This window comes from Paroedura picta, chromosome 12 (genome assembly GCF_049243985.1).
Source record: "Paroedura picta isolate Pp20150507F chromosome 12, Ppicta_v3.0, whole genome shotgun sequence".
Lineage (NCBI taxonomy): Eukaryota > Metazoa > Chordata > Lepidosauria > Squamata > Gekkonidae > Paroedura > Paroedura picta.
Genome location: NC_135380.1, coordinates 21,916,725 through 21,939,776, shown reverse-complemented (window position 1 = coordinate 21,939,776; position 23,052 = coordinate 21,916,725). Strand labels below are relative to the sequence as shown.

The window sequence follows — 23,052 nt, the reverse complement described above, 5'->3', positions numbered from 1 at the left end:
GTGCTCTTTTTCAAGGCATCTGGCATTCCTGTGAGAATGCCCCCCACCTCTCAGACTCCCAGGATACATCAGACCAAGGTCCACCAGGGAAATCACCACCCCTGGAGCATTCAGTCCTGTGGTCTGGCCACTCCCAGCATCCACCTCCCTCCCCACCTGCGGCCGCATGCCCAATCCAATTAAATTGAAAGTCCTGGGGTTGTTTTTTTTTTATCAACATAAGTTTATTGTAGAAACCTGAGTGGCAGACAGCACTGTTTGCTTGACAAATTGCACTATAGCACAGAAGGATGTTCCAAAGAAAATGTTCTTGAAGTGAAGAAAAGACGTCTCTGGCATCTGAACTGCAACGCAGTAACGTGGTCTGTGTTGACTAGACACTGAGATACAATAAAAACAAAGCAGAGACTCAACCAGAATGTACAGCGGACAGGAGTTTGTGCAAACCCTTCAGCCACTGTGTGCTAGTTTTTTCCTTCTGATACGCACATATACAGAGTCACCTCCAAAGTTATATAGTCCTACTGACATTTTATAGGACCTGTTGTGGTGAAGTATATCATAACCATCCGACAAGGCTACCGGAGGCACAGATACATGTCTGAGGCCTACACTCAGGCCAGTGATCCTGAGGCCTCCTCCTTGAGTTTTGCCTGGTGGCCCAGAATCACTAAGACCGCCCCTGCCATCAGTGGCTATAAGCCATGGTGAGTACAAGGAACATCCATATTCAACATCCATATTCAGTAAACCTCTGAAGAATGAGTAGGCAACATCTGGAGGTATGAGACCATTAGCCTCTGTGCCCTGTTCATTAGCCCTGCCAGGAAACCTGGTTGGCCACTGTACAAAACAGGATGCTGGACCAGATGGACTACTGTCAGATCTTGATTCAGCAGGGTCTTTCTTATGTTCCAAATGGGTAGCCGTGTTGGTCTGAAGCAGCACAACAAAACAAAATCATGCCTTGAATAAATCTTTGTTGGTCTTAAAGATGCCAGTGGACTCTAATTTTGTTTTCTTATGTTCTTATGAGCAAGAACCAGAGTGGTGTACCATTTATATTTTGAACAAGGACTGGAAAGACCTAGATTCGAATCCCTATCTTTGGGCCAGTCACTATGTCTTAACCAAACCTACAATGCAGGGCATTTATGGAGATAAGAGGGGAAAGTCACATATGCTGCCTTGTGCTCAATGGAGAGAGGGTGGGATGGCATGAATAAATATCTACCTTGTGACCCCTGTTGGGTTTGCATCTTGAGTCCTAGATTGAAAGGGAAAATGAAACATGATTCAAAATGAAATTTTAGAAAACATAGGGGGGAAAAACACATCAGCACCTGCTTCTCTTCCACACCCAGTTTAACCTTTTTAACATAAAAACTATAAGATATAAACTTCCCCAAGCCTTTACTGGACTATACTTCAGGCTGCTGGTGATGATTTGCATGATTCCTCCCACCAGAGTGCCAGTTTTCTTATTTCCTGGGTGGAAAAGCACTCAGACACACAACCCGCCTGTGGTAGAGTTACTGCCACCCCCAGGAGACTGTGGTTACAGGACATACTTGGTGTAGTGGTGAGGAACGTGGACTTCTATTATTGTGAGCCAGGCTTGATTCCCTGCTCCTCCTCCACATGCACCCAACTGGGTGACCTGGAGGGTGGATTCTGTGACATTATGCCCCACTGAAGTCCCTCTCCTCCCCAGCTTGTGTAGTGGTTAGGAGCGCGGACTTCTAATCTGGTATGCTGGGTTTGATTCCCCACTCCTCCTCTACCTGCAGCCAGCTGGGTGACCTTGGGCTGATCACAGCACTGATAAAGCTGTTCTGACTGAGCAGTAAAATCAGGGCACTTTCAGCCTCACTTCCCTCACAGGGTGTCTGTTGTGGGGAGAGGGAAGGGAAGGCGACTGTAAGCCGCTTTGAGATTCCTTCTGGTAGAGAAAAGCAGCAAATAAGAACCAACTCTTCTTGTTATTCTTCCTGAAACAATGCCGATCAACCCCATGACATCACTTTTGACTGTATAACTGGAGGTGAACAGGGCACACTATGGCAAAACCATAGAGTTTCAGGTGCTGCAAGAGGCGTCAGTGACACAGTGATGTCACTTCCAGCTGCACAGCCAGAAGCAACGATGGACACCATTTGGCCCCTCCCATTCCCTTCCCCCGATGGCCCACAAAGTGCTGGTGGGGGAAGCAGAATGCTGGTGGGAGTTCTTATGCCTGCAGTGAGAAAATGGCAAGCCTGCCCCACAAACAGTTCTTCCTTTGATCTGGATCAAAAGAGGTTTTCTTCTCATCCTGCTCAACAGGGAATGCCCAAGGAGGCCCATGAGTAAGGAAAGGATGTAGAAGTTCCGAAAAGCTTGCTGCCAAGCCATGGGGAAAGTTTCCTGCAGAAGCAGCCTTGCTGCCTCACAGTTGCACAGAGAACCGCCCTCACTGTTCCAGGAGCCAGTTGAGAAAATGCATCTTTGGAAGCTGAAGGTGAAGCATCCCCACTGGGAGCCAGGAACTAAAAAGCCAGGAATTGCTGCGCTCGAGAGATCACTAAGCAAACAAGCTACCTTGCTTCTTCGTATTCTTCCTCCTCCTCCACCTCCTCTTCGCGTTTGGCCTCTTCCTCTCTACGCCACAAGAGGAAGACTCGCACTTTCACGATCAAGATGGTGGAGGTAATAAGGAGCGGCAGGAACAGAAGGAAGCTCACCAGCAGCCAGTTCCTGGTTGTGGTGCTAATTGTGCGAGGCTTGACTCCCGTCGAGCCTGGCAAGTCAAAAGGGCCAACAGTACAATACTCCGCAGTATGGTGCAACCAGCCCAGTAGCTATGACACTGCCTGGAATTCTTCCAGGCAGCAAGAGGATTCGGCCACTGATGTACCCACACATTTACCATGGAGACATTGGCTGGCCTCCCTCGCTCCCTGCTTCCTTTCCCTCTTGCAGCCCCTCCAGTCTGTCTTCCAAAGCATCCCCAAGGGGTTCAAACCCTGGCAAGGTCACTAACCTCTTCGGATGTTGCTATCGATGCTTCCTCCGAAACCTCTCACTTCTCTTGTCCTGCAGTCGGGTGGGGCCCAGCCGCTATGGCAGTGACAGTTCCCTTTGTTGTTGCACACCTGGATTTTGTGGAAAGGGGAAGGAACTGCACTTGCAACAAGCAGGTTTCTCCCTGTCTACTTCCTTGCAGGAGCAGGAAAGGACAAGAAGAACCAGGTATGTTTTGTCCCCGCAGGGTTCCCACCGGGTCCAAACCCACCTATGCAGGGCCGCTCCCACACGGCAATGGAGCCGTTATATTGGGTGTTAGCAGATTGGGTGTTAGTCTTCCTCCCATGGCCCTTGACCCAGTTCCCCACGGTGGCCCTTGCCCCACCACTATCAGAAGGCTTCTTCGAGCATTCTCTTGCAATATCCCTGCAGTGTTTTAACGTTATAATAATAAAACAACTGCTGGGATTTTTGTTGTTGTTGTTGCTTAAAGGCCAGAAACAGCTTTTCGGTTGGCAGGGGGTGGGAATGGTGATCACAGGGAAGGAGTCAAGGAAAGCGGGCAACAATGTGAGTGTCAAAAAACGGGCTCGATCCTGTCTGCTGCGGCCTGCGAGCAGAATGGGCAGGAGGGGGGGCACTTTGATGGCTGTCATTGCAAAAAGGCTGGAGCCAACGAGGTTTGCTGACGACACAGCAAAGCAAGGGGAAAATATGGCAGCAGGGCTCATAGAAGAGGATGACGTCAGGAAATACCTCTACAGCAATGCATCCAGAAGTCCCTGTAAGGCAGTAACCAAGCACGCTTTTGCCCCACACTTGGGTGCGAGGAGCTACAAAGAGCACGCCTGGTCCTCCCTTTGCTTGAGCCTCACAGCCGCCCTGATCCTGTGGGGCAAAGCCAGGCTGCTGACAGGGAGTGACCTGCCCAGCATCACCCAGCAGGCTTGCAGGCCCAGCCCCCTTGGGTAGAGACGCTGGTAGAAGAGTCGTTTGGCTTTTACTCACGCCTTTATTGTTGCATTTAGTTTCGGCGTTACAACTAGGCTTCATTGTAGAATACTCCACGCACTTCTGGTTCATGCAGTACTAAAAAAACAAGGAAGCAACAACTGGACCATTTCAAGTGAAGAAAAGAGGCCACTCACGGCTGCCGTGAGGACTTCTGGTGGCTCCGTTTGCACTCCCAGCCAGCCAGCCGTTCATCAGCACTGCCGAAAGAGAAAGAAAGCCTTTCCCTCTGGCCACTGTTGGAGGACAGGAGGAAGACTTCTGTCACCTCCAGCCTCACCCATGCCCTAGCCCAGGCTGACTCAACCAGGGTTTCAGGAGAACCTGGGGTTTCTTGACAGTCCTGGAGGGGTTTCCTGAAGGGGTGGGAGGTCATTAATTCTTAATATTTTATTTTAGTCAAACATTTATCGGGCGATATGGCCATATATGGTAATGTCGACCCCACCTCCCAAAATGGCCAATGATGGGCCTGGAGGGTGTGGGAAGGGGAGGGGCCCAGGGTGGGCGTGTCCACAGCTCTACTTCCCAACCATATTCTGCACCATCGCACCACTTCTGGGGTTTTTCAAAGCCTGAAGAATGTTTCAGAGGTTTCTCAACAGTTAAAAAAGATGAGAAAGGATGCCCTAAGCAGTGCTATAAGAAAGGGGGGTTGGGAGGTAGTTTGCAATTGGTCCAGCCCTTCCTTCCTTCCTCCATTTATCTAAATCCATTGAAAAGATCTTAAAATATATTTTTAAAGGTTTTTTTTAAAGCTTTGTAAACTCAATTTTCAGGGAGCAAGCCAAGGGAGAAACATGCTTCATAAGAAATTACAAAGAGTAAGCAGGCCTGGAATATTGGCATGCTGGGACAGTCTCCTATTGGCCTGGTCCACACAAAGAACAAAATGAGATGGCTGACTCCCAAAATAGTCGAAGGGACTGCCCCGCAGGAGGCAAATTGCCTTCTAACAAGGGGAGGGAAGCAGGCTTCATTCTCCTGGTCCATCCCTTGCTTTAAAAATCAAGACACTCCACCCCCCAGCCCTTACTTGGTGATCCTAGGATGCGAGGAAATATGTGATTCACATGTCAATCCACCCCTCTCTGGGCCTAATGCAAAAGCGAGCACATTAACTGCCTTTAAAGTGAGGACACTTTTGCCTATCAGCCTGAGATTTGGAGGGAGGATCCACTGAGCAAGGCCTCTGTGACTATTTCACTCCACCGGGATGGCAAACAAACAAAACTACAGGCCGAAATGCATTTCCTCTGAATAAAGAACAGAAACCTATGTCAAAAGAGGGAAAGCAACTATACAGGAAGTGAATAAAGAATACTCAAGAACAAGCAAGATTTCTGCATCTAGCTGCTGCTCACTGGCCCTCATCGGTGGCAAATTGGGATAGAAATGGGCAGGAGGAGGGCTCAAAATGATTGCAAACATGAGCAGCGACCGTTTCCTGGAGGCCAATGAAACCTGATAGATTCTGGCTGCATCTCTGGCTTTGGCTGTTACCTTGTTTTGCCCACAGCCAGCGCCGTCATGAACCAAGAAGGGGTCCCTCACGCTTAACCCCTTCTGGTAGTCTAACGTGACACACCAGCGATTCTGCACTCTTGCGTAGATCACGGCTGCACCGTCTATCAGGAAAGGTCTGTTGTGTGGATATTCACAGATCAACTTTCCACACCGGAGATCCCTGCAAGCCAATGGACCACAAGAAGCCCCGGGGAGGGGGGGGGGGGGGAGAGGGAGAAAAGAAAATTACAAAGTTGGCATTCTATGCCCCGAAGCACAGTTCCTGAGCCTTGCAGCTAGAAAAGTAACACAGCTCATGACTGTGGCCAATGTTCATTCAAAACAGTAACTCAGTTTGGGCTTTCTCCACATGAGAGCAGAAGGGGGCCAGGGAGAAGGCAGTTCTAAGCCCTGAGCAGAGCACAGGTTGTTAAGGAAAGGATCAGAATTAATGTGCTGGGGTAACCCTGTCTGTGAACAATAAAAGATAAAGGTCCTTTAGAAGCCCAAGGACATCTGTACGCAGGGCCGGATTTTCCTATAGGCTAACTAGGCCTCAAGAGGGGCCTATATTCCACATTTTTAATAAAGGTTAGTACCAATCACAATTTACCAGCTTAAAAATGGGAGGTGAAAGGGCCACGTAAGTGGAATAGCCTAGGGCCTCTTTTCGTGTAAATCCGGCCCTGTCTGCACATGATTCTTTAACATCAGAACAATGAGAGTAACTCAAAAAAACCACTGGTTTTTTACGGAACAGACATCAGTCATGGTCAGTTTCATACAGAAATTCATCCGCTGTCATGGACCTCGGAGATCTGTACAGGTTCTTTCCTTTTCACAACCCCAATTAGATCATGAAGTTAAACTAATTTGGAACTGTGTTTTTAGTGGCAAGAACTCATGGTGATGAGATGTATTCATTATGAGAGCTGATGGACTTCTGTATGAAACTCACAATACCAGATCGCTTGCTCTGTGAAAACCAAGTGATCCGATAATAAAGAATCACACAGATGACCTTGGACTACTGCAGCAACTTTAGCTTTTATTATTCACAGACTGGGGCTGAATCTGCACACATTGGATAATGCAGTTTCAATGGATTTTCCTGTGCAGAACAGGATAATCTACTTCTAAAGTGCATTGAAAGCACATTATCTAAAGTGTGCGGAATGGGCTGATTTGTTCACCATGTTCTCTGGGTACAATTTGTTTGTTTGTTTAGGGGAGAAGGCAGGCAATCTATATTGGACTGGAGATTAAAACATGATGAAGAAGGGGCACATGGGAGCCTCCTGGGCCAGAGGGAACTGCCAAAAGCTCCACAAACATGAAATGGTAACAATCGCCATTCAGGATCTGGATCCAGACCCTTCGCCTTACAATCCCATCATGCCGCTCCAGCCTGCAGCCATGCACCAAACAGCGGTGTTCTAGCTGCAGCTTGGGAGCGTGTTCCTCTTAAGAAATCCTGAGCAGAAGTAGATGGCACCTGCTCTACTGGCACCACGGCTGTCTCAGTGGGCTAGGTGCATGCCTCACAACCCTTGTCTTGCCTGGGCTTGGAAGGGCAGCACGTCTGTTAGTGTGTCTGTGAGGCTTTGCCATCCCAACTCCCAAGAGCCTGTCAGGAGGGATGGTGAGATGATGGAGCATCTGTCCTGGTCATTCCTGCATGGCTGGCAAGAGCAAAGTGAACCACTGCAGATCAGAAAAGGGGAACCAAGTGAACTATCTGTACTTGCCCACTTTGGATCTCTTGTGCTGCTGCTGCTGCTGGGGTAACCTGCTGGCCATTAGTCAGATATGAAAACAAGTCTGATGGGGTAAGAGAGAGAAACTCTCCCTGCCACTCAGTGCCTACCTGTTGTGTACACTCCAGGAAGCAGGAAAAGGCTGTCAAAACCATAGAGAAAAGTGCCAAAGGTGGCTACTATGGGATGCAGTCTCCATGCTGTGGATTGCTGCAAAACCCTGCCATGCATGAACCCCACTGTAGCAGCAGCTGCCCAATAGCTAGTTGCTGCAATGGTCTTCGTTTGTGCTGCTAAAGGTGAGAGCCTGGTGAAGCAGCAGGGCAGAGTCCCTGGTCCCGCTGGATGTCTGCTCTAATGTCCTGCTAGATGTCTAATTCTTCTCTCGCAAGTAAAATCCTACCTCCATCAGCAGCCTTCCTCTCTAGAATGTGAAGCACCAACAAAGATGCTTGAGCCAGCATACAGGCTGGATCTCGCACAAAAGATCAGCACATTGTGCCTGCGTGCGTTCATGTGCATATGTGCAGTTTTGTCAATTCTCCCCATCCAGTTCTCTCTCCCCATTTCAGAGAGTGTTTCAGACTGCGGCAAGGCAAGAGGATCAGGCCTGTGGGTGTGAACAGGGGTCAGAGCCGAATTGCAATGCCCTAAAGTAGACTGGATTGACAGGGGAAGAGACTCCCAGGCTCAACTAGTCAGCAGGGGGTGAGAGAGAGGGGCAGGAAACAGAGGCCTGACAAAAAGGTTTTGTTGGAAGGGGGATGGGCATGGGATTTTAAAGAAAAGGGCTTGGAGGAGGTTAAAGAGGAATAGGCTAATAGGGAACAAAGTGATCCAATCCCACCCCAGCCCCCATGAGCATCTTGGAATACTAGGGAGCAGCTAAACCTCCAATTGCATTATACCTGGATTTTAGCTCATCTGCAAGCACGTTTTCAGTGGATTTTTCTGCTAATAGACAATCCCAGGTATTTAAAATTACCAGAATGACCCTGATGCTGTGTTTGGGGGACAGACTTAACAGCACAGTGATTCAGATTCAAGCTGTTGTGGCCATCCTGTTATCTACCCTGGTGCAAACACAGCCCTGATGGCTTTACAAACATAGTCCGTGTCATAGGAAACGTATAACTGCATCAAATTATTTTGTCTGCATCGAAAACATACTGCCACTGACAGTTCTCATAGCCCCTCGGGGTGTTGCCGCAGTGCCCCATCCGGTCAGTCTGGCTGTTAATTTCTTCGTAGCACTGTGTTGGCCCACTTTTGGAATCTGCAAACAGACACCGGTGACATTCATCAGGGACCGGTAATGCCATGTATGAAACTGCTGGAAGCTCCCTCCAAAGGATCAGCCATCCCAGAAGGCACAAGAATCTGCTGTTATTCTGCATGGAGTTTATCCTACACCGTCCTTCAGACATGCATTTGGCTGATGTTTGGCTAATTTCCACCCCAGCCCCCATGAGCATCTTGGTATACGAGGGAGCAGCTAAACTAGAGAAGCTCTGATTGCATTTTATCTGGGTTTTATCTGGATTTCCCTCCTGGACAAGAGGGAACCACCAAAAGCTCCACAAACATGAAACAGTAACAATCACCATTCAGGATCTGGATCCAGACCCTTCGAAGTTCAAACCAGTCAGAAGCCATATTTGCAGGAGAGACTTGGGACTACTTAGCAGGTTCTTCTGGATCGGGTAATACTCTCCCTGAAAGACCACATTTTCAGTTTGGAGCCCTCCAGAGTCCAACTTGGCTTCTGGAATTTCAGGTGGCAACTGTGACTCGAAGGGGCCCTCTAGCAGTTTACCAGGTCAGATGATCTGCCCTCCACCCTTGCTAGTGTGATAAAAAGATACTCCCACTGTCTTTCAGGCTACTACTGTGTACCCTCTGCTCAGGGCAGCCCTTGAAGATTTGTCCAGAAAAGTCAATTGGTCCAAAATTCTGCCTACCCAGCTACTGTTGAGCATGGGGAGGAGAGGCTGCAACAATTTGCTCCTCCCGGCTATATTTGTGTTCTGGAACTGTTTTCAGTCAAAGCTGTGCAGCTCAGTGTCTATTATCCACAAGCCTGTTTGGGATGTGTTTTCTGTAGGCCACCCTGGAGACCCTTACAATGGAGCAAGGAAGGGCATAAAGAACCGGAGAAGGTATGGCGGCAAAACAGACAGGACGGCACAGGGCTGGGAGAGAAGTATGGGACGGAGGGGGTTTCTGCTACCTTTTCCAAACACTTTGCGGCACCACCGGTCAGAACTTTGGCACAATCCACTCATGCAGACCCCCGTGTTGCTCTCACACAGTTGCCCATCCTGGACGTAAAAATCCTCTGTGCATTCTGCCGAGGAGCCGTTGCAGTACTCCTTCAGGTCACAGTCAGGGTCACGTGCGTCTCTGCACATAACGCCCTTTTCCTTTATCTGTCAGACGGGAGGAGGAAGCAGGACAGTCCAATTCATGCCTGACATTAAGGCTGTGCCTAAAGCACCAAATTAGAATTACCAGGGAGGGGGAGAATAGGCAGGACCTGCCAACTGGCTTCTCCTTGCGGGCGTGCGGCTAGAAAGAGGAGAATGTTGCCAGCTTCATGCCAGCACTGCCCGCCTACCCTGAATGAGTATCTCTGCTATAGAGCAAGCGGGCAGACATTCTTCTTCCTTTCCCCACATACCCTGGAACAGTAGAGTCACCTAGTGAAAGGGATGGGCAGGAAGGGGCACTCATGGCCCTACAAGGTGGGGGGGGGGGGCAAGCAGCTTAGATGGTTTTAAAAGGCTGAGATGGAAATTCTTGGAGGAGTAAAGACAACTGAACGAAACATCTATGTTCAGGGGCCATGGACATCTGAATACTTTATGCCAGGGTGCTTAACTAGACAGACCATTAAGTCAGATCCAGCAGGGGCTCATCTCACATTCACCCCCCCCCCCTTGCAGCCTCAGTTAAGGGAGCTCTGCCCAAGGCTCACATAACATATGAGACCCACTGGCTGGAGAACTTCTTGAATGCAAAGCAGAATGTGGGATCATGATTGGAACTTGCTCCCCAACACCCTTTAACGCGGGACCTTCTGTGTGCAGAAGGACCTCCTCTGCCACCAAATCACAAACCCCTGGAAGAAACTATACAGAAACCAGCGATGAGACCCACCTACCCTGCATCTCCCTTCCCAACAACATGACCCGTGAGCACACGCCTTCCCTGGTCTCAACCTACAGTCCGTGTTACAGCAGCCGTTCCTCATGCATTGCTAGAATGGGGGAGAAATAACAACAGATGCAGATTTCATAACATGGAACTGAGCAAATTGGACTAAGCTTTGTGCAGGGGGATCCCCATCCATCGCACTCCCAGTTCTTTAGCTGCAGAAGAAGAAGAAGAAGAAGAAGAAGAAGAAGAAGAAGAAGAAGAAGAAGAAGAAGAAGAAGAAGAAGAAGAAGAAGAAGAACTGGTTCTTAAATGCCACCTTTCCCTACCCAAAAGAGGCTCAAAGTGGCTTACATTCGCCTTCCCTTTCCTATAACCACCACAGACACCCTGTGAGGTGGGTGAGGCTGAGACAGTCCTAATATTACTGCTCAGTCAGAACAGCTCTATCAGTGCTGTGGCGAGCCCAAGGTCACCCAGCTGGTTGCATGTGGAGGAGCGGGGAATCGAACCCGGCTCGCCAGATTAGAAGTCCGCACTCCTAACCACTACACCAAACTGAACAAACCTGATTGCTGCCGCAGTCACACTGCTCGCCGTCTTCCACAATCCCATTGCCGCAGGAGGGGGTTCTGTACTGGAGATCCAGACGAGGCTTGTTTAGGAGGCACTGCCCCTGTCCGTGTGCCAGGAAACTCTGGAAGTCTTTCACACTACAGCTGCTGAAGGCCTTCACACCACTGGCCTGCCTGTAGGGCACACACATTAAGCTGAAGTTACGACCGCCCTACCAAAAGGCACTGGATCCAACAGGCCCTGGGAGGCACATTTTCATCCCTGCCAGAATTCTGGACTCTTGCTGGCGAAGCCAGGAAAGCCCTGCAACATAATTGACATGGGTGCTCAAAGGGTCCTCCATGCAGGGCTGCCATGTTCATAGGCAGTCTTTGTAAAATGCAGTCCTGCTTTCAGGTCGCTTTCAGGTGGGGCAGGGGTTTAGCTGCTCCTGGCCTCTGCTGCCTGCAGCACTCAGATTCATACGTGCTCAGAAGAAGACGATGAAGACAAAGATGACAAAGATGAAGATGACGACGAAGAGGAGGAGGAGGAGGAGGAGTTGGTTTTTATACCCTGCTTTTTACTACCTGAAGGACTCTCAAAGTGGCTTACAAACACTATTCCCTTCCTCCCCCCCACAACAAACACCCTGTGAGGGAGATGAGGCTGAAAGACCCCTGATATTACTGCCCTGTGAGAACAGCTCTATCAGGACCGTGATGAGCCCAAGGTCACCCAGCTGGCTGCACGTGGAGGAGTGGGGAATCAAACCCAGCTCGCCAGATTAGAAGCCGCCGCTCTCAACCATGACACCATGCTGATGAAGCTGACTCATTCAGAGTCGCACCAGGGGTCCATCTAGTTCAGTTGGGTCTGCTCTGACCAGCAGCAGCTCTCCAAATCTCCAAACAGGGACCTTCTGCATGCAAAGCAGGTGGCTCTATCACCAAGGCCCGGTCCCTCCTCCCTGCACTGCTGGTTGTGTCTCACTTTGGAAGACAAGATGGAGAAAGTATAAGGTCTCGGTCGTCGCACTTTCTTACACTGCTCGAGTGTGCATCAAGCAAACGGTTCCAGGGCAGTGGCAGTTTCTCGACTGATCGAAGTATATCCCAAGGCTGATCGCCAGCAGCTGTGCAACAACCACAGAAAAGTTCTCCAGCGTGTATCCTTTTTTATACTGGGGGGAAAAAATGAGAAGACAGATCCATCATGGAGGATGTCAGCAGCTGTCAGTCGTAAGAGCTAGCAATGGAACCTGCATGTTCAGAGATAGTCTATCGCCAATTATAAAGGACAGCCATCCTCTTCACGCCCTGACGGTGACCTTCTCAAGAGCATATGACTGGTTCCACTAGGAAACAGCGGGTTGTGTCTTTCTGAAGGCATCGGCCTCCACCTGCTTAGCTACCACAACGTAAGTTTGCTTTGTTGCAGTAGCGGAACCTGCGTTATGGACTTCATTCGCACTGTATATCGTTCTTGTGTTTTAAGTTTATGTTTGTAAGAAAAGGCCAGGCCAGGACATGACTGCGACTCGTAAATGTCATGCTAGGATCAACAGGCATTCAGACTGTACCACCAATCCCTTTTTGCTGTGTTCTTTTAATGAGAAATATGGGGAATTTTCCCCAAGGAACAGAAAAATGTAGAGATGTCACACTTTCTTTGCTTAAGCTGTCAAAACTCCTCATTCAGTGTTGTGAGTCACATTGCAAACTAGCCTGGGCGGGGGGGGGGGGGTCCATAGCCACATACGTACCACAGCAACTGCTGCAGAGGTGGCTCTGACACACAGCTTCCTTGCAAAGGTAGACCCCACAGAATTAGACTGGTCCGTGTAGCTGGAAGGAACAGAAAAAGCCTGAGTCTCAGGGGTAGTCAAACTGCGGCCCTCCAGATGTCCATGGACTACAATTCCCAGGAGCCCCTGCCAGCATTCGCTGGCACGGGCTCCTGGGAATTGTAGTCCATGGACATCTGGAGGGCCGCAGTTTGACTACCCCTGCCCTAGACATGTAGGGATGGGCATGACCCAGCTCATGAACCTTTCTTTGTGATGAATTTTGGCTGGCTCGTGGTTCACAAAATGAAATTTGCAAATTACAGCCCAGTGACGATCCCCACAAGCTTTTAAGGCAGTTCATGGAGATTTGTGGGGAGCAAAAAGCAGGGGAGGATTCTCCTCCAAGCAAACGCTTCCAACGTCCGAAAATACATGAGCTGCAGAGGCAGCCTGTTCCTGCAACTCAACCGAACTAAACAGATATGTGGCTGTACGTTTCCGAAAAAATTCATTTCAACAACAGTAATTTAGTCTTCTTTTTCAACTGGAAGTCAACATTAAGCAGAGCAAAAAGACAAATATCTTGTCTGCAATATCTTTCATAGTAGCCATCAAACACAACCAAGACTGGTATCCTAGGCATAAACTAGTTTCGTTGAACTTCCTCAGTTGTATGATAACTGCATCTAACCAATAAATTTAGGTAGAGTTCAATGTCTGTTGAGTAACAAGTTTATATCTAGGATGCTAGTCTTGGTTGTGTCTGATGGTTAATATTAGATTTTTCTTCTTGGTCGGCTTAATGTTGACCTCCGGTTGAAAAATAAGACTGTATTGCTGCAGTTGAAACGAATTCTTCAGAAACGTACAGGATTTATTGAGCCACGTTTTTTCTTCTTGTTTGCTCCTGCAGTTCAGCTGTTTTGGACATGAACCTCATAAACCCAGTTTGGCTCATATATGAGTTGCCTGGGTTTGTCTTATCTTATCTTTTTTATTTTGCTTATTTGAAACAACTTTTGTTTTTACAAAACTTTTAACACGTAAACAATTTTTGACTTCAAAATGCAATATTTTTAAAATAGCAGTCCTGCAGATGTTTTGGGTTTCTGCATTTATCTCTTTTAAACTTTTGCTGCTTTATTCTAGGGTTTTTGTCCCTCTCTATCTCCTTTCTAATGCCACTCTGCAATATTAAAATTATTGGAAGCACAAATGCCCTGGCCTGGATGGTCCAAGTTAGCCCAGTGTTGTCAACTCTTGGAAGCTGAGCAAACTTGACCCTGAGTCACATTTGGGTGGGAGACCACCAAGCAGGCCCAGATGAAGGCAATAGCAAACCACCTCAGAATGTCTTTTGCCTTGTAAACCCCACAGGGTCACCTCAAGTCAGGTGTGACTTGACGGCACTTTCTATCACCAGGGATGCCACAAATTTTGCATCAAAAATGTTCACCAGGGGCAGGAATGGGCCTAACAACTTCAGACATCTGTTCTGCACCTCCTTCTTCGACTGTTCAGTCCTTAAGAGATTATGGCCATGAGAAGGCTTTCCTAGACAGGTATAACCCAGGAGATATCATTCAAGGGAAGAGCTGCTCTTCTTACATGAACAAGAATACTATGTCGTGGGGTCGCAGACTAAGATGGGAATGTTTCCACTCTGTAAATCTTTGCAACAATTCATTCATGTTCCTGCTTGTGTGGATTCTGTCCTTGTCTGTCCAGAACTCCAAAGAGGACAGTATGATTTTTGTGTTGAGTTTGAAAAACATCTGAAAATAGAAGTGATGACATAAGCATGATGTGTTATGCAAAACCAAAAAGGGAAACCAAAACCCAACCTAACCAGAAAAGTTAGGAACCCAAAGGTTGAACTTCAGAAATAATTTTTAAAACGTTTGCCAATATTTATTGCATAAAGCACACTCATTCAGAATCTTAAAAATATCTAAAAATCACAGAGCCATCATAATTTCAAAACATTGCGATTCCATGCTGGTCTATTCCATGTGTAGTTAGAATTGTGATTTTTTTAAAATTATGATGACTATGTGATTTACGGATTTTTTAAAATTTTGAATTAGTGAGCTTTATGCAATAAATATTGGCAAATCTTTAAAAATTATTTTTGCAGCTCAGCCTTTGGGTTCCTAACATAAGCGTGATGTGCCCAGGTCCAATGGATGAATGCAGGCTTTTCACACACATAAATAACTCAAGATTTAGTCCCCAGCTTTTCCAACTAAAGGATCTCAAATTAGCTTCAGGCTAAACAAATGAAGCTGAAATGAACTAAACGAATCATGGATGCCAAAAGGACAGGAAGGACCCCTCTCTGAGATCCTAAAGATATGCTACTGTAGACAACACTGGATTACCAAAGCAGATACTCTGAGTAGGGAGTTGTGCATGGTCATATGAGAGCACCAATGCATGCCACATAAGTGAAATTCCCTAGATGTGGCAAGGTTTCATTTATGGATGGTTCTTCTGATCTGCAGCATCATATTTCAATAATGCCCAAGAAAATAACGTCTAGGATTGAAGCTCCTCCTCTTTCCAGTTGGAAAGCCCATGATTCCCCAATGTTTATTGGAGCTAACAGGTGCCTGAACAAAAAGCTACCTAAAAGCCCCCTACATGCTGCCTTACGTTCTGCCAAAGGTTGAGCTGCGAAAGTAAAGGTGGGTTGTAAATAAATGCCTCACTATAAAGGTGCTGAAACTTACAGCACTGACGAAGTTCATAAGCTGGATGATTTTCTCCGTCACGATTTCTTCTTTCGAACCTAGAAACTCGTACTAAAAGACAACAGCAGCACTCCCTTGTTAGCTGGCAGTTTTAAAAAGAACAGGCCTGTTTTACACAATACATTTTTAATGCTTCTAAGTCTTCACTGAACGTCTAAAAAAGATGCAAAGTTTGAAAGCCATCAACCTAAGTTTACAAACACAGATATCAAAAAGGTGCACTCACCAAGGAGGCCCCGGCAGCTGGAGCCCCCCACCTAGAAAACCAGGGCTTGCACTAGGGGGAAGCAATAGACCTACCAGAGCCTTGGCCACAACAATATGGATTTCCAGGTATCTCTGGGTGCTGAAGTTAGCCTGTTTTAAATGGAAGGCAAAAACCAAGTTGAAGACTTTATGATCAAACTCCTTAGCATGTAGGCTCACTATTAATACCAAAGAAAACAAAGTCAGATAAAGGAGCTATAATTGCCCTTGAATTCTGGTAAAACGTAATATTTAGTGACCAAAGCGGAGAATTGCTGGCTATCAAGGGGCAGCTGGGGGAGCTGACTAGATACTGCTGGGGGTCAAGAGAGAGCCTACTGCAGGGGTAGTCAAATTGCAGCCCTCTAGATGTCCATGGATTACAATTCCCATGACCCCCTGCCAGTGAATGCTGGGAGGGGCTCATGGGAATTGTAGTCCATGGACATCTGGAGGGCCGCAGTGTGACTACTCCTGGCCTACTAACTCCTTTTCCACATGGCATTATGTGGGCCCAAGAGTCACTTTCAGGTGCGGGGTTTGTTCCAATGTCTGTTCGCTAGTTTCAGTTCTCCAGTACTGGTTGCTGCTTTTGTAGACTCATTTTTACTGGGGGTGTATGTTGCGCATTTTGAATACACAGTGGATATGGTATTTATACAGGCAGCACAAGCCACATGTGTGTAGGACGCTCATTTGCTGATGCATGTTAAAAAATGAGCAGATTTTGGGGTGGATATTTCAGGAGAGAAATAAACAGAAAATGGAATGATAAATCAAAATTTGTGGGTTCACTCGGGAACTCTCTCCCTGGAGGGATTTGCCCGACTCCTTCTGTTGCTGTTTCCTGCCAGCAGGTGAATCAGGTTGGTGTCCCCAAGATATCTTTGCCCATCACTACCAGAGTCAGACAGCAGCTGTAGTTTGGAGGAAGGGTGGCAACTGGTTAGTGCCACCCGCACCGGAGATGGCCACTTCCTCTGTCCCACCCGCACACGGCAATAACCTAAAAATGAAAAAGTACCAGTATTCCCTTCTAGTGACAAGGAAACTCCCCCTGTAGAAAGCTCTATGGAAGCTGTCCTCCCACATGGGGAAATAGGAAGTCAAAATACTATCCAGTTATTTTTATACAGCTATACACATACATAAATAATAATTTTTAAAAAATCAGCACGAACCGGAACTCCTATGTTGATCTTTTGAATCAATGCTGTGTTCCACTTAATGTGATAATTCTCTGTAGAGATTGAAAAGGATGAGTTCTCATAGTTTAATTGGTAAATGAGGTGCTGAAACCCATGCGCAGACTCCATGGGCTCGATTCCGTAGGTGGTGTTTGGGAACTGCAGCAGCCCTCTGAGCAGAGGGGAAAGCAAAAGAAAGAAGCACAGAGATGGAGAGCACGAACCAGGACTTTAGTGGCCAGCAGTTCGGCTTCCCCACCCAGCCCGTGCTGGGCTTCAGCACTCTGATCCCACCAGCCAGCCCGAGGGGCAAACCAGATGTCCGGAACATGTGGCTGCCATCAATCTCACAACCAGCTGAAGCAAACATATCCTGCAAGGCCATCGTGTTCACTTTCCTCCCCCAACATCCACACCCTTCACTGACACCCAAATTTTCATGACTGCTGATTACAAATAGCACATCTGCAACTAGATTCTACCAAGGAGACACTGCAGGAAGACAGGTGAACTGGAGCTGGCCATGCCTTGGTTCTTAAGGGCTCAAGACTAGCCACAAAAGACCTCCAACAGGACTGGCTTTGTTCCTTCCATATTATTGGGCACAATAGCTGCTATGGGTTTCCATTGCCTTCACTGTTTTCCCCCATCCCCAATGTACCTAGAGTGTAAACTATACCACTTGCACTATAAGTGCAGGATTTTGATTGCAGTGAATGCTTCTGATGAGCATATGGGGACTTGACAAAAGAACACTAATGTTCCTTTGTCACCTGCAGGTGTTTTCCTTAATAACCTGCAAGCTATTTCAAGCCTTTGGAAGGTGATGCTGTCCAGCAGTGGCAGAGAAAGTGTTTGCAGAGAGAGAAAGAGAGCTTGGGGTGGGGTCTGAGATGGAAGCAGCTGGACCACTGGGAGCCTAGGGATGTTGCAGAAGGGGATCTGCTTGCAGGGTCAGCAGACAAACAAGGGAAGGGGAGGGGAAAGGAGAAGCAAGGCTCACAAGGGATGAATGCAACAACATGCAGACCTTGTTATCACTAAGGTTACAAACAGTGTCTTGATTCGTCCACTTGGCAACACATAAAGCTGCTTTAGAGGGAGTCATGCCACTGGTCTCTCAAGATCAATATGGTCTTTTTTGACAGTCAGCAGCTGAAGCAGAGATCTTTCACATCATCTGCTTAAGCCTTTTGACTGGAGATGCCAGGTATTGAACCTTGGACCTTCCGCCTGCCAAGCATGTGCTCTGTCACCAGGTCACCGTCCCTCCCCACATCAGGCTGGCTGTTTTATTTGACTGCATTTTCTTCCATTCAAAACAATTTCCCTCTATATAGAAATGGAGGAATGTTCTCATCTCAGCTTAACCTGAATGGGCCACTTCTGTGTATAGCAAGGATGATTTTCTCCAGGGGAGCTTTCAGTAACATGAGCCACTCATCTCCAGCCTGACATGGCCCAACTCAAACAAAAGTGGAGAAGAACCAGCTCGTAGCCAGACATACTTAGGCTTAATTCCACTTGGACATTTGGGGGGGGGGAGGGCTGTTGAGACATGAGCTTCAAGGAGAAAGTGGCTTTGCAAGAAGGGACAAGATTTGGCTCTGCATACAAATTCTTGCTGCGCCTTGTCCAGTTTGCAGCTCGTTCGGACAGGCCATGGAAGAAGGATCCCCAACTTCGGTGAATGCACGATTTTTCTCTGGGGCAAGTTGGTCAAATGCCCCTACCTGGACTGAGATATAAAGGGCCTTGTCTAACAAACTAAGGCCTCACCTGAGCCCAGAACAGGTGCTGAGCATCACAATTGAATCAATGTAATCTGCAACGTATCCTTGATAGTAGCAATCCCGCTAAAAAAGAACCATTAGGACAATTCAAAAAGGAATTTGTTGATTACCTTTATATATTTATTACATTTATATATTGCCCTCCCCGAGGGCTCAGGAATTAAGGCTCAGGAATTAAGGCAGCACGCATCTAACAGCTACATCAACTGCACTGTCAAATCCAACCCCCTACAATCCATTTAAACAACAGCTGCCTCAACTTTAAATGCTGCCTCCAATTTTTCCTCTGTGCTGCATTACCAATACAGCCACCACCTTTCTATGACATCTTAGCACAAGAATGCACAAAGTGACAGCAGGCAAATGCATGCTAAAGTGTGATGATGCCACTGCTTCGGACTTCTTCTGGCTTTGCAGCCACCAATTTCATTCTTTTTATAGTAATAAACAGCTTAAAGGGGGGACTGGATAGATGCTGTTATCTTGCTACTCTTGTCCTTTTTAAAAAACCGAGTTTTATGTCCTTGGTTTAGATTTGCAAGTTCCTATGTATGCATTACATGTTTATTGTACTTGCTGTTTTAAACTTTGAGTGTCATTTCAACTGTTGAAAGGTGAGTTACAAATCCCAACCCACGAATAAATAAATCGACTTGCTTTGCAGCTCCAAAGCAGTCAACTGAATCAAAAGAATCTTGCCTCCCATGACTCAGAAATCTTACCTTGATGGAAGGGAGAACAGACTTTGGAGTCCCTCTACCATCATGCTTATAAATTCTGAAATCGTTGCTTAGAATTGACCTACAAATACACACAGGGAATGTGACTCAGTTTCAAAAGGCACAACAGCACCCCCAGTCATGTCCCACTACCTGTTTGCCCTCTTTGGGTCATTTCCTTTGAAGCAAAGGGGACCCACAATGGCTCAGCTCAAATCTGCTTGAGGTCCCCTTCTCAAACACTCCCCAAACCACCTGGAGGATTTGGCATCTGAAGTCCTCAGCTCCTGAAGTGCAGAATCTGGACCTGAGATGCAAGAAGCAGACCCAGAAATCTCTTCTTCTGGAGTTGAGGATAAACAGGGGAATCAGGAGAGTATACCCAGCAGTTCATACATTTGAAATTCAAAGCAGGAACACTCTTCTGTCTATAGGAGCTACAAAGGTTATGGTGAATATCTCTATTGGTGAGGCTTTACGTCTTTAAATTGGTATAGATGCTTCCTCAGCGGGGACTGATTGTTAGGAAATGGTGCACGGGCCCATTCAGGCTTGGAGAAGATAACACATAGCTGCTGTGGACACGGTGTTCTTGACAAACTGCCTGGATCCTGTTTCCCTTTCCCCCTTCCAAACTCAGGGGGAAAACAGAATTGGATCCAGGCAGGATCCCCCCCCACACACACACACACACACACACTTTCACCTAATTCCTTCCCCTCTATCAAGCATGCCTTCCATCCATGCAGGACCCACAATCCCCACACAGGTTTTTTCGTGGTCATGGGGGACCTTCTCTCTTTTTCTCCAGTGGAAAAGTTGGTTGGATCCAACTGATTAGAGGGCTGTGAGTTGGCAAAAAAGGAAGTATCTTGTGGCAAAGGGTGGTAAGGTAGTTTGGTGCCTTGCCTTGAAGAAATGCTTCTTTGTCCCACCTCCATCCCTGAGCTTTGCTTGGACATTCAAAAATAAGGCAATAGTTCAAAGACATCATAAGGCTCTAGTACTCCCCTGTTGAAAGGTGAACACCTCGGGTAGCTCTGCCCCCTGAAACTTCTTGTCTCTTGGGGAAACAGGGAATGCACAGACAGCATGGGTAAGAATCAGGCATGCCTCCTTTCTTCCTCCAAGAAGCTAAGCCAGAAACTTCCAAGATCTATCCAGCATTAATGTGAATGCAGAAACTTGGACCACCAACTCTAGTCATCCTTGGTTCTACTTACTGTTGCTTCAGATGAACTGTGTATGACTTCCCATCCATAGTGAGAATGAAGGTCACCCTGTCCTGCAACAGCCCAAGAGTATGTAAAACGACAATTGTTTTAGTTGTGTATTGTATCAGAAGTCTACTCTGCACAACTAGCTTAGTCGGGGAGGAGGGGGACAAACCAACATGCTGTAGCACTGGGGTAGTCAACCTGTGGTCCTCCAGATTTTCATGGACTACAATTCCCATGAGCCCCTGCCAGCGTTTGCTAGCAGGGGCTCATGGAAATTGTATTCCATGAACATCTGGAGGACCACAGGTTGACTACCCCTGCTGTAGCAGATAGGAGTGTCAGACTCGGACCTGGGAACACCAAGTTCAAATCCCCACTCTGCCACAGAAGCTTGTCAGGTGACCTTGAATTTCTCACTATCTCGGCCTAACCCACCACATAGGCTTGTTGTTGGGAAGATCAGGCAGACGAAGGAGGGAGGACAATGTAATGAGCCACTCTGGGTCTCCATAAGGGAGAAAAACAAGAGATACGTTATTTTTAAGACTGCCATCAGGCTGGGTCACCTGACTAAAGCATGAGATCACCTAACTAGATGCTCCCACCCGGAAGAAGAAAAAAAAACCCTTCTTATAGAACTTCTATATCACAGTAAGTATGGTAGCCTGGCCATCTTCCTGGCATGCTAGTCTTCTATGTATATGAGTTTTAAATACAGTGCTTTATTAAATACGTTAACACATTATAGTATTTTTACGAGGGTAGGGGGCAATCAAATTTCACCTAAACAAGGTACAATACCAGATTTCCAGATGCATGTAATGGGATCCTTTGTGGAATAATCACTTCCATAAACTTCCGCTGAAAACCTAGACAGGGGGGAAACTCTGCTATGATTCAACATACTGAACCTTAGATAAATTTTGGGTCACCCTTACACTGCACGCTTGGACCTGTTTAACAGCCAGACTCCTTTCTTTTACATTTAAATTCCATGAAGAAAAATTTCCAGCATCACACGAATTCTCAGGATACTTTGAAGGTGTCCACAGTTCATTATGGATGACTGATAAGCAACCAGGCCTCAGGCTGTGCAGCTCAGGCATGATTTGGGTCCATCCCTCTGTAAGTATTACCCTTTAGCCATACCCGTTCACACTGCTTTCCCCCTTCTTTAAAAACACTCCCCCCTTTCTAAAAATTAAGCACTAAGATTATAGAGAGGAGGTCTCTACAAAACTCCCTTAAATCTTGATTTATGTAAAAGCAGCTTCAAGAGGGAGGGGCAAATTGGGATCAGGTTCAGGGTACTGAGGGGGAGAAGGTTAACCCATTCCATCCGTGCTGTTTCCAGTACCTAAACTGCACTTCTGAAGAGGTAAAGGGAGCCCCCTCAAAGGGAAAGAGTTATGCATAACTCCCCTCAATGCAGTGGCCCCAGTCCAGTTCAGGGGTTCCTGGTACCTACTTTTAAATTAAAGTGGCCAGGATTAGACCAAAAGGCACCCAATAAGGCATTGGTGTTGGGGTTCAGGGAAGGGTTTTCCTAGCTTATCATGGTGCTTCTATATCTGGCTAGGCCAGCCTTTCTCAGCTTTTTTACCCTTTGAGGAACCCCAGAAGTGGCACCACTGGGCAAAATATGGTTGGCAGAGCTGTGTACAGGCCCACTGGGGTCCCTTTCCGTCCCAGCCCCTCCAGGCCCATCATTGGCCCTTTTCGGTGGGGAGGCTGCGCAACATGCCCATATGCAAATGTAAAACATAGATAAAAAATCGACTCCCACCCATTCAGGAAACTCTTCCAGGGCTGTCAAGAAACCCCGGGGTTTCACCAAAGCCTGGGCTAAGCCAGCCTTTCGGAGGGGCAGGGGCCCAGGGGGGCTTTCTGGGGGGGGGATCCTGGTGGGTGACTTTCCCGAAGCGGCTGCCCAGTTGCGTCGGACGGCTTCCCTGCGCCTGGGGCGAGGGCGAGGGCCGTCGTCGCGTCTTGCCCACCGGGCCACTCGTCCCCTCGGGGCAGCCACTCACCCAGCGCCGGCGGCAGAGACACGGCCAGCAGCAGCAGCCGCAGCGGCAACGCCCAGCCCGGGACAGCCATCGCGGGCCGGCAGCCTCCAGCGACCGGTAACGGGCGAGGGGGCGACAGAACGAGCCGGGGCCAGGGCGCGGCGGCGGCGGCTGCTGACGGCGCAGGGGAGCAACCGACAGGCGTCGGGGTTAGTCCCCGGCTGCACGTGTGGACGCTGAAGCATTTGCTTCGCGTGAACGTCCAGGGGACGGCTGATCGAGCGGGATAGTGGCTCGGGGCTCCCACCCCGGCTGTCTGCCGGAGAGCCAAGGCGCCCTCCTGCC

General features: G+C 47.8%; 1 protein-coding gene across 2 annotated transcripts; it reads right to left on the bottom strand.

Annotated features, from left to right (window-relative positions):
- Positions 1 to 214: 214 nt before the first annotated feature.
- Positions 215 to 23,019, bottom strand: LOC143821611 (disintegrin and metalloproteinase domain-containing protein 2-like). 2 transcript variants are annotated; one of them, XM_077305764.1, is made up of 21 exons: positions 22,729 to 23,019; positions 21,500 to 21,567; positions 20,702 to 20,763; positions 19,482 to 19,560; positions 18,746 to 18,822; positions 16,961 to 17,138; positions 15,834 to 15,890; positions 15,513 to 15,584; positions 14,389 to 14,555; positions 12,757 to 12,838; positions 12,038 to 12,174; positions 11,005 to 11,185; positions 10,444 to 10,539; positions 9,511 to 9,709; positions 8,451 to 8,556; positions 5,521 to 5,704; positions 4,015 to 4,095; positions 3,023 to 3,134; positions 2,581 to 2,779; positions 1,235 to 1,267; positions 216 to 380 (listed from the first exon to the last, which is right to left on the bottom strand). In XM_077305764.1, the coding sequence occupies exons 1-21, from the start codon at positions 22,796 to 22,798 to the stop codon at positions 374 to 376; spliced, it is 2,247 nt and encodes a 748-aa protein (XP_077161879.1). In that variant the 5' UTR covers positions 22,799 to 23,019; the 3' UTR covers positions 216 to 373. The 2 variants fall into 2 exon arrangements, with proteins under 2 accessions (XP_077161880.1, XP_077161879.1); XM_077305765.1 differs by lacking the exon at positions 1,235 to 1,267 and having other exon boundaries at positions 215 to 380.
- Positions 23,020 to 23,052: the final 33 nt, after the last annotated feature.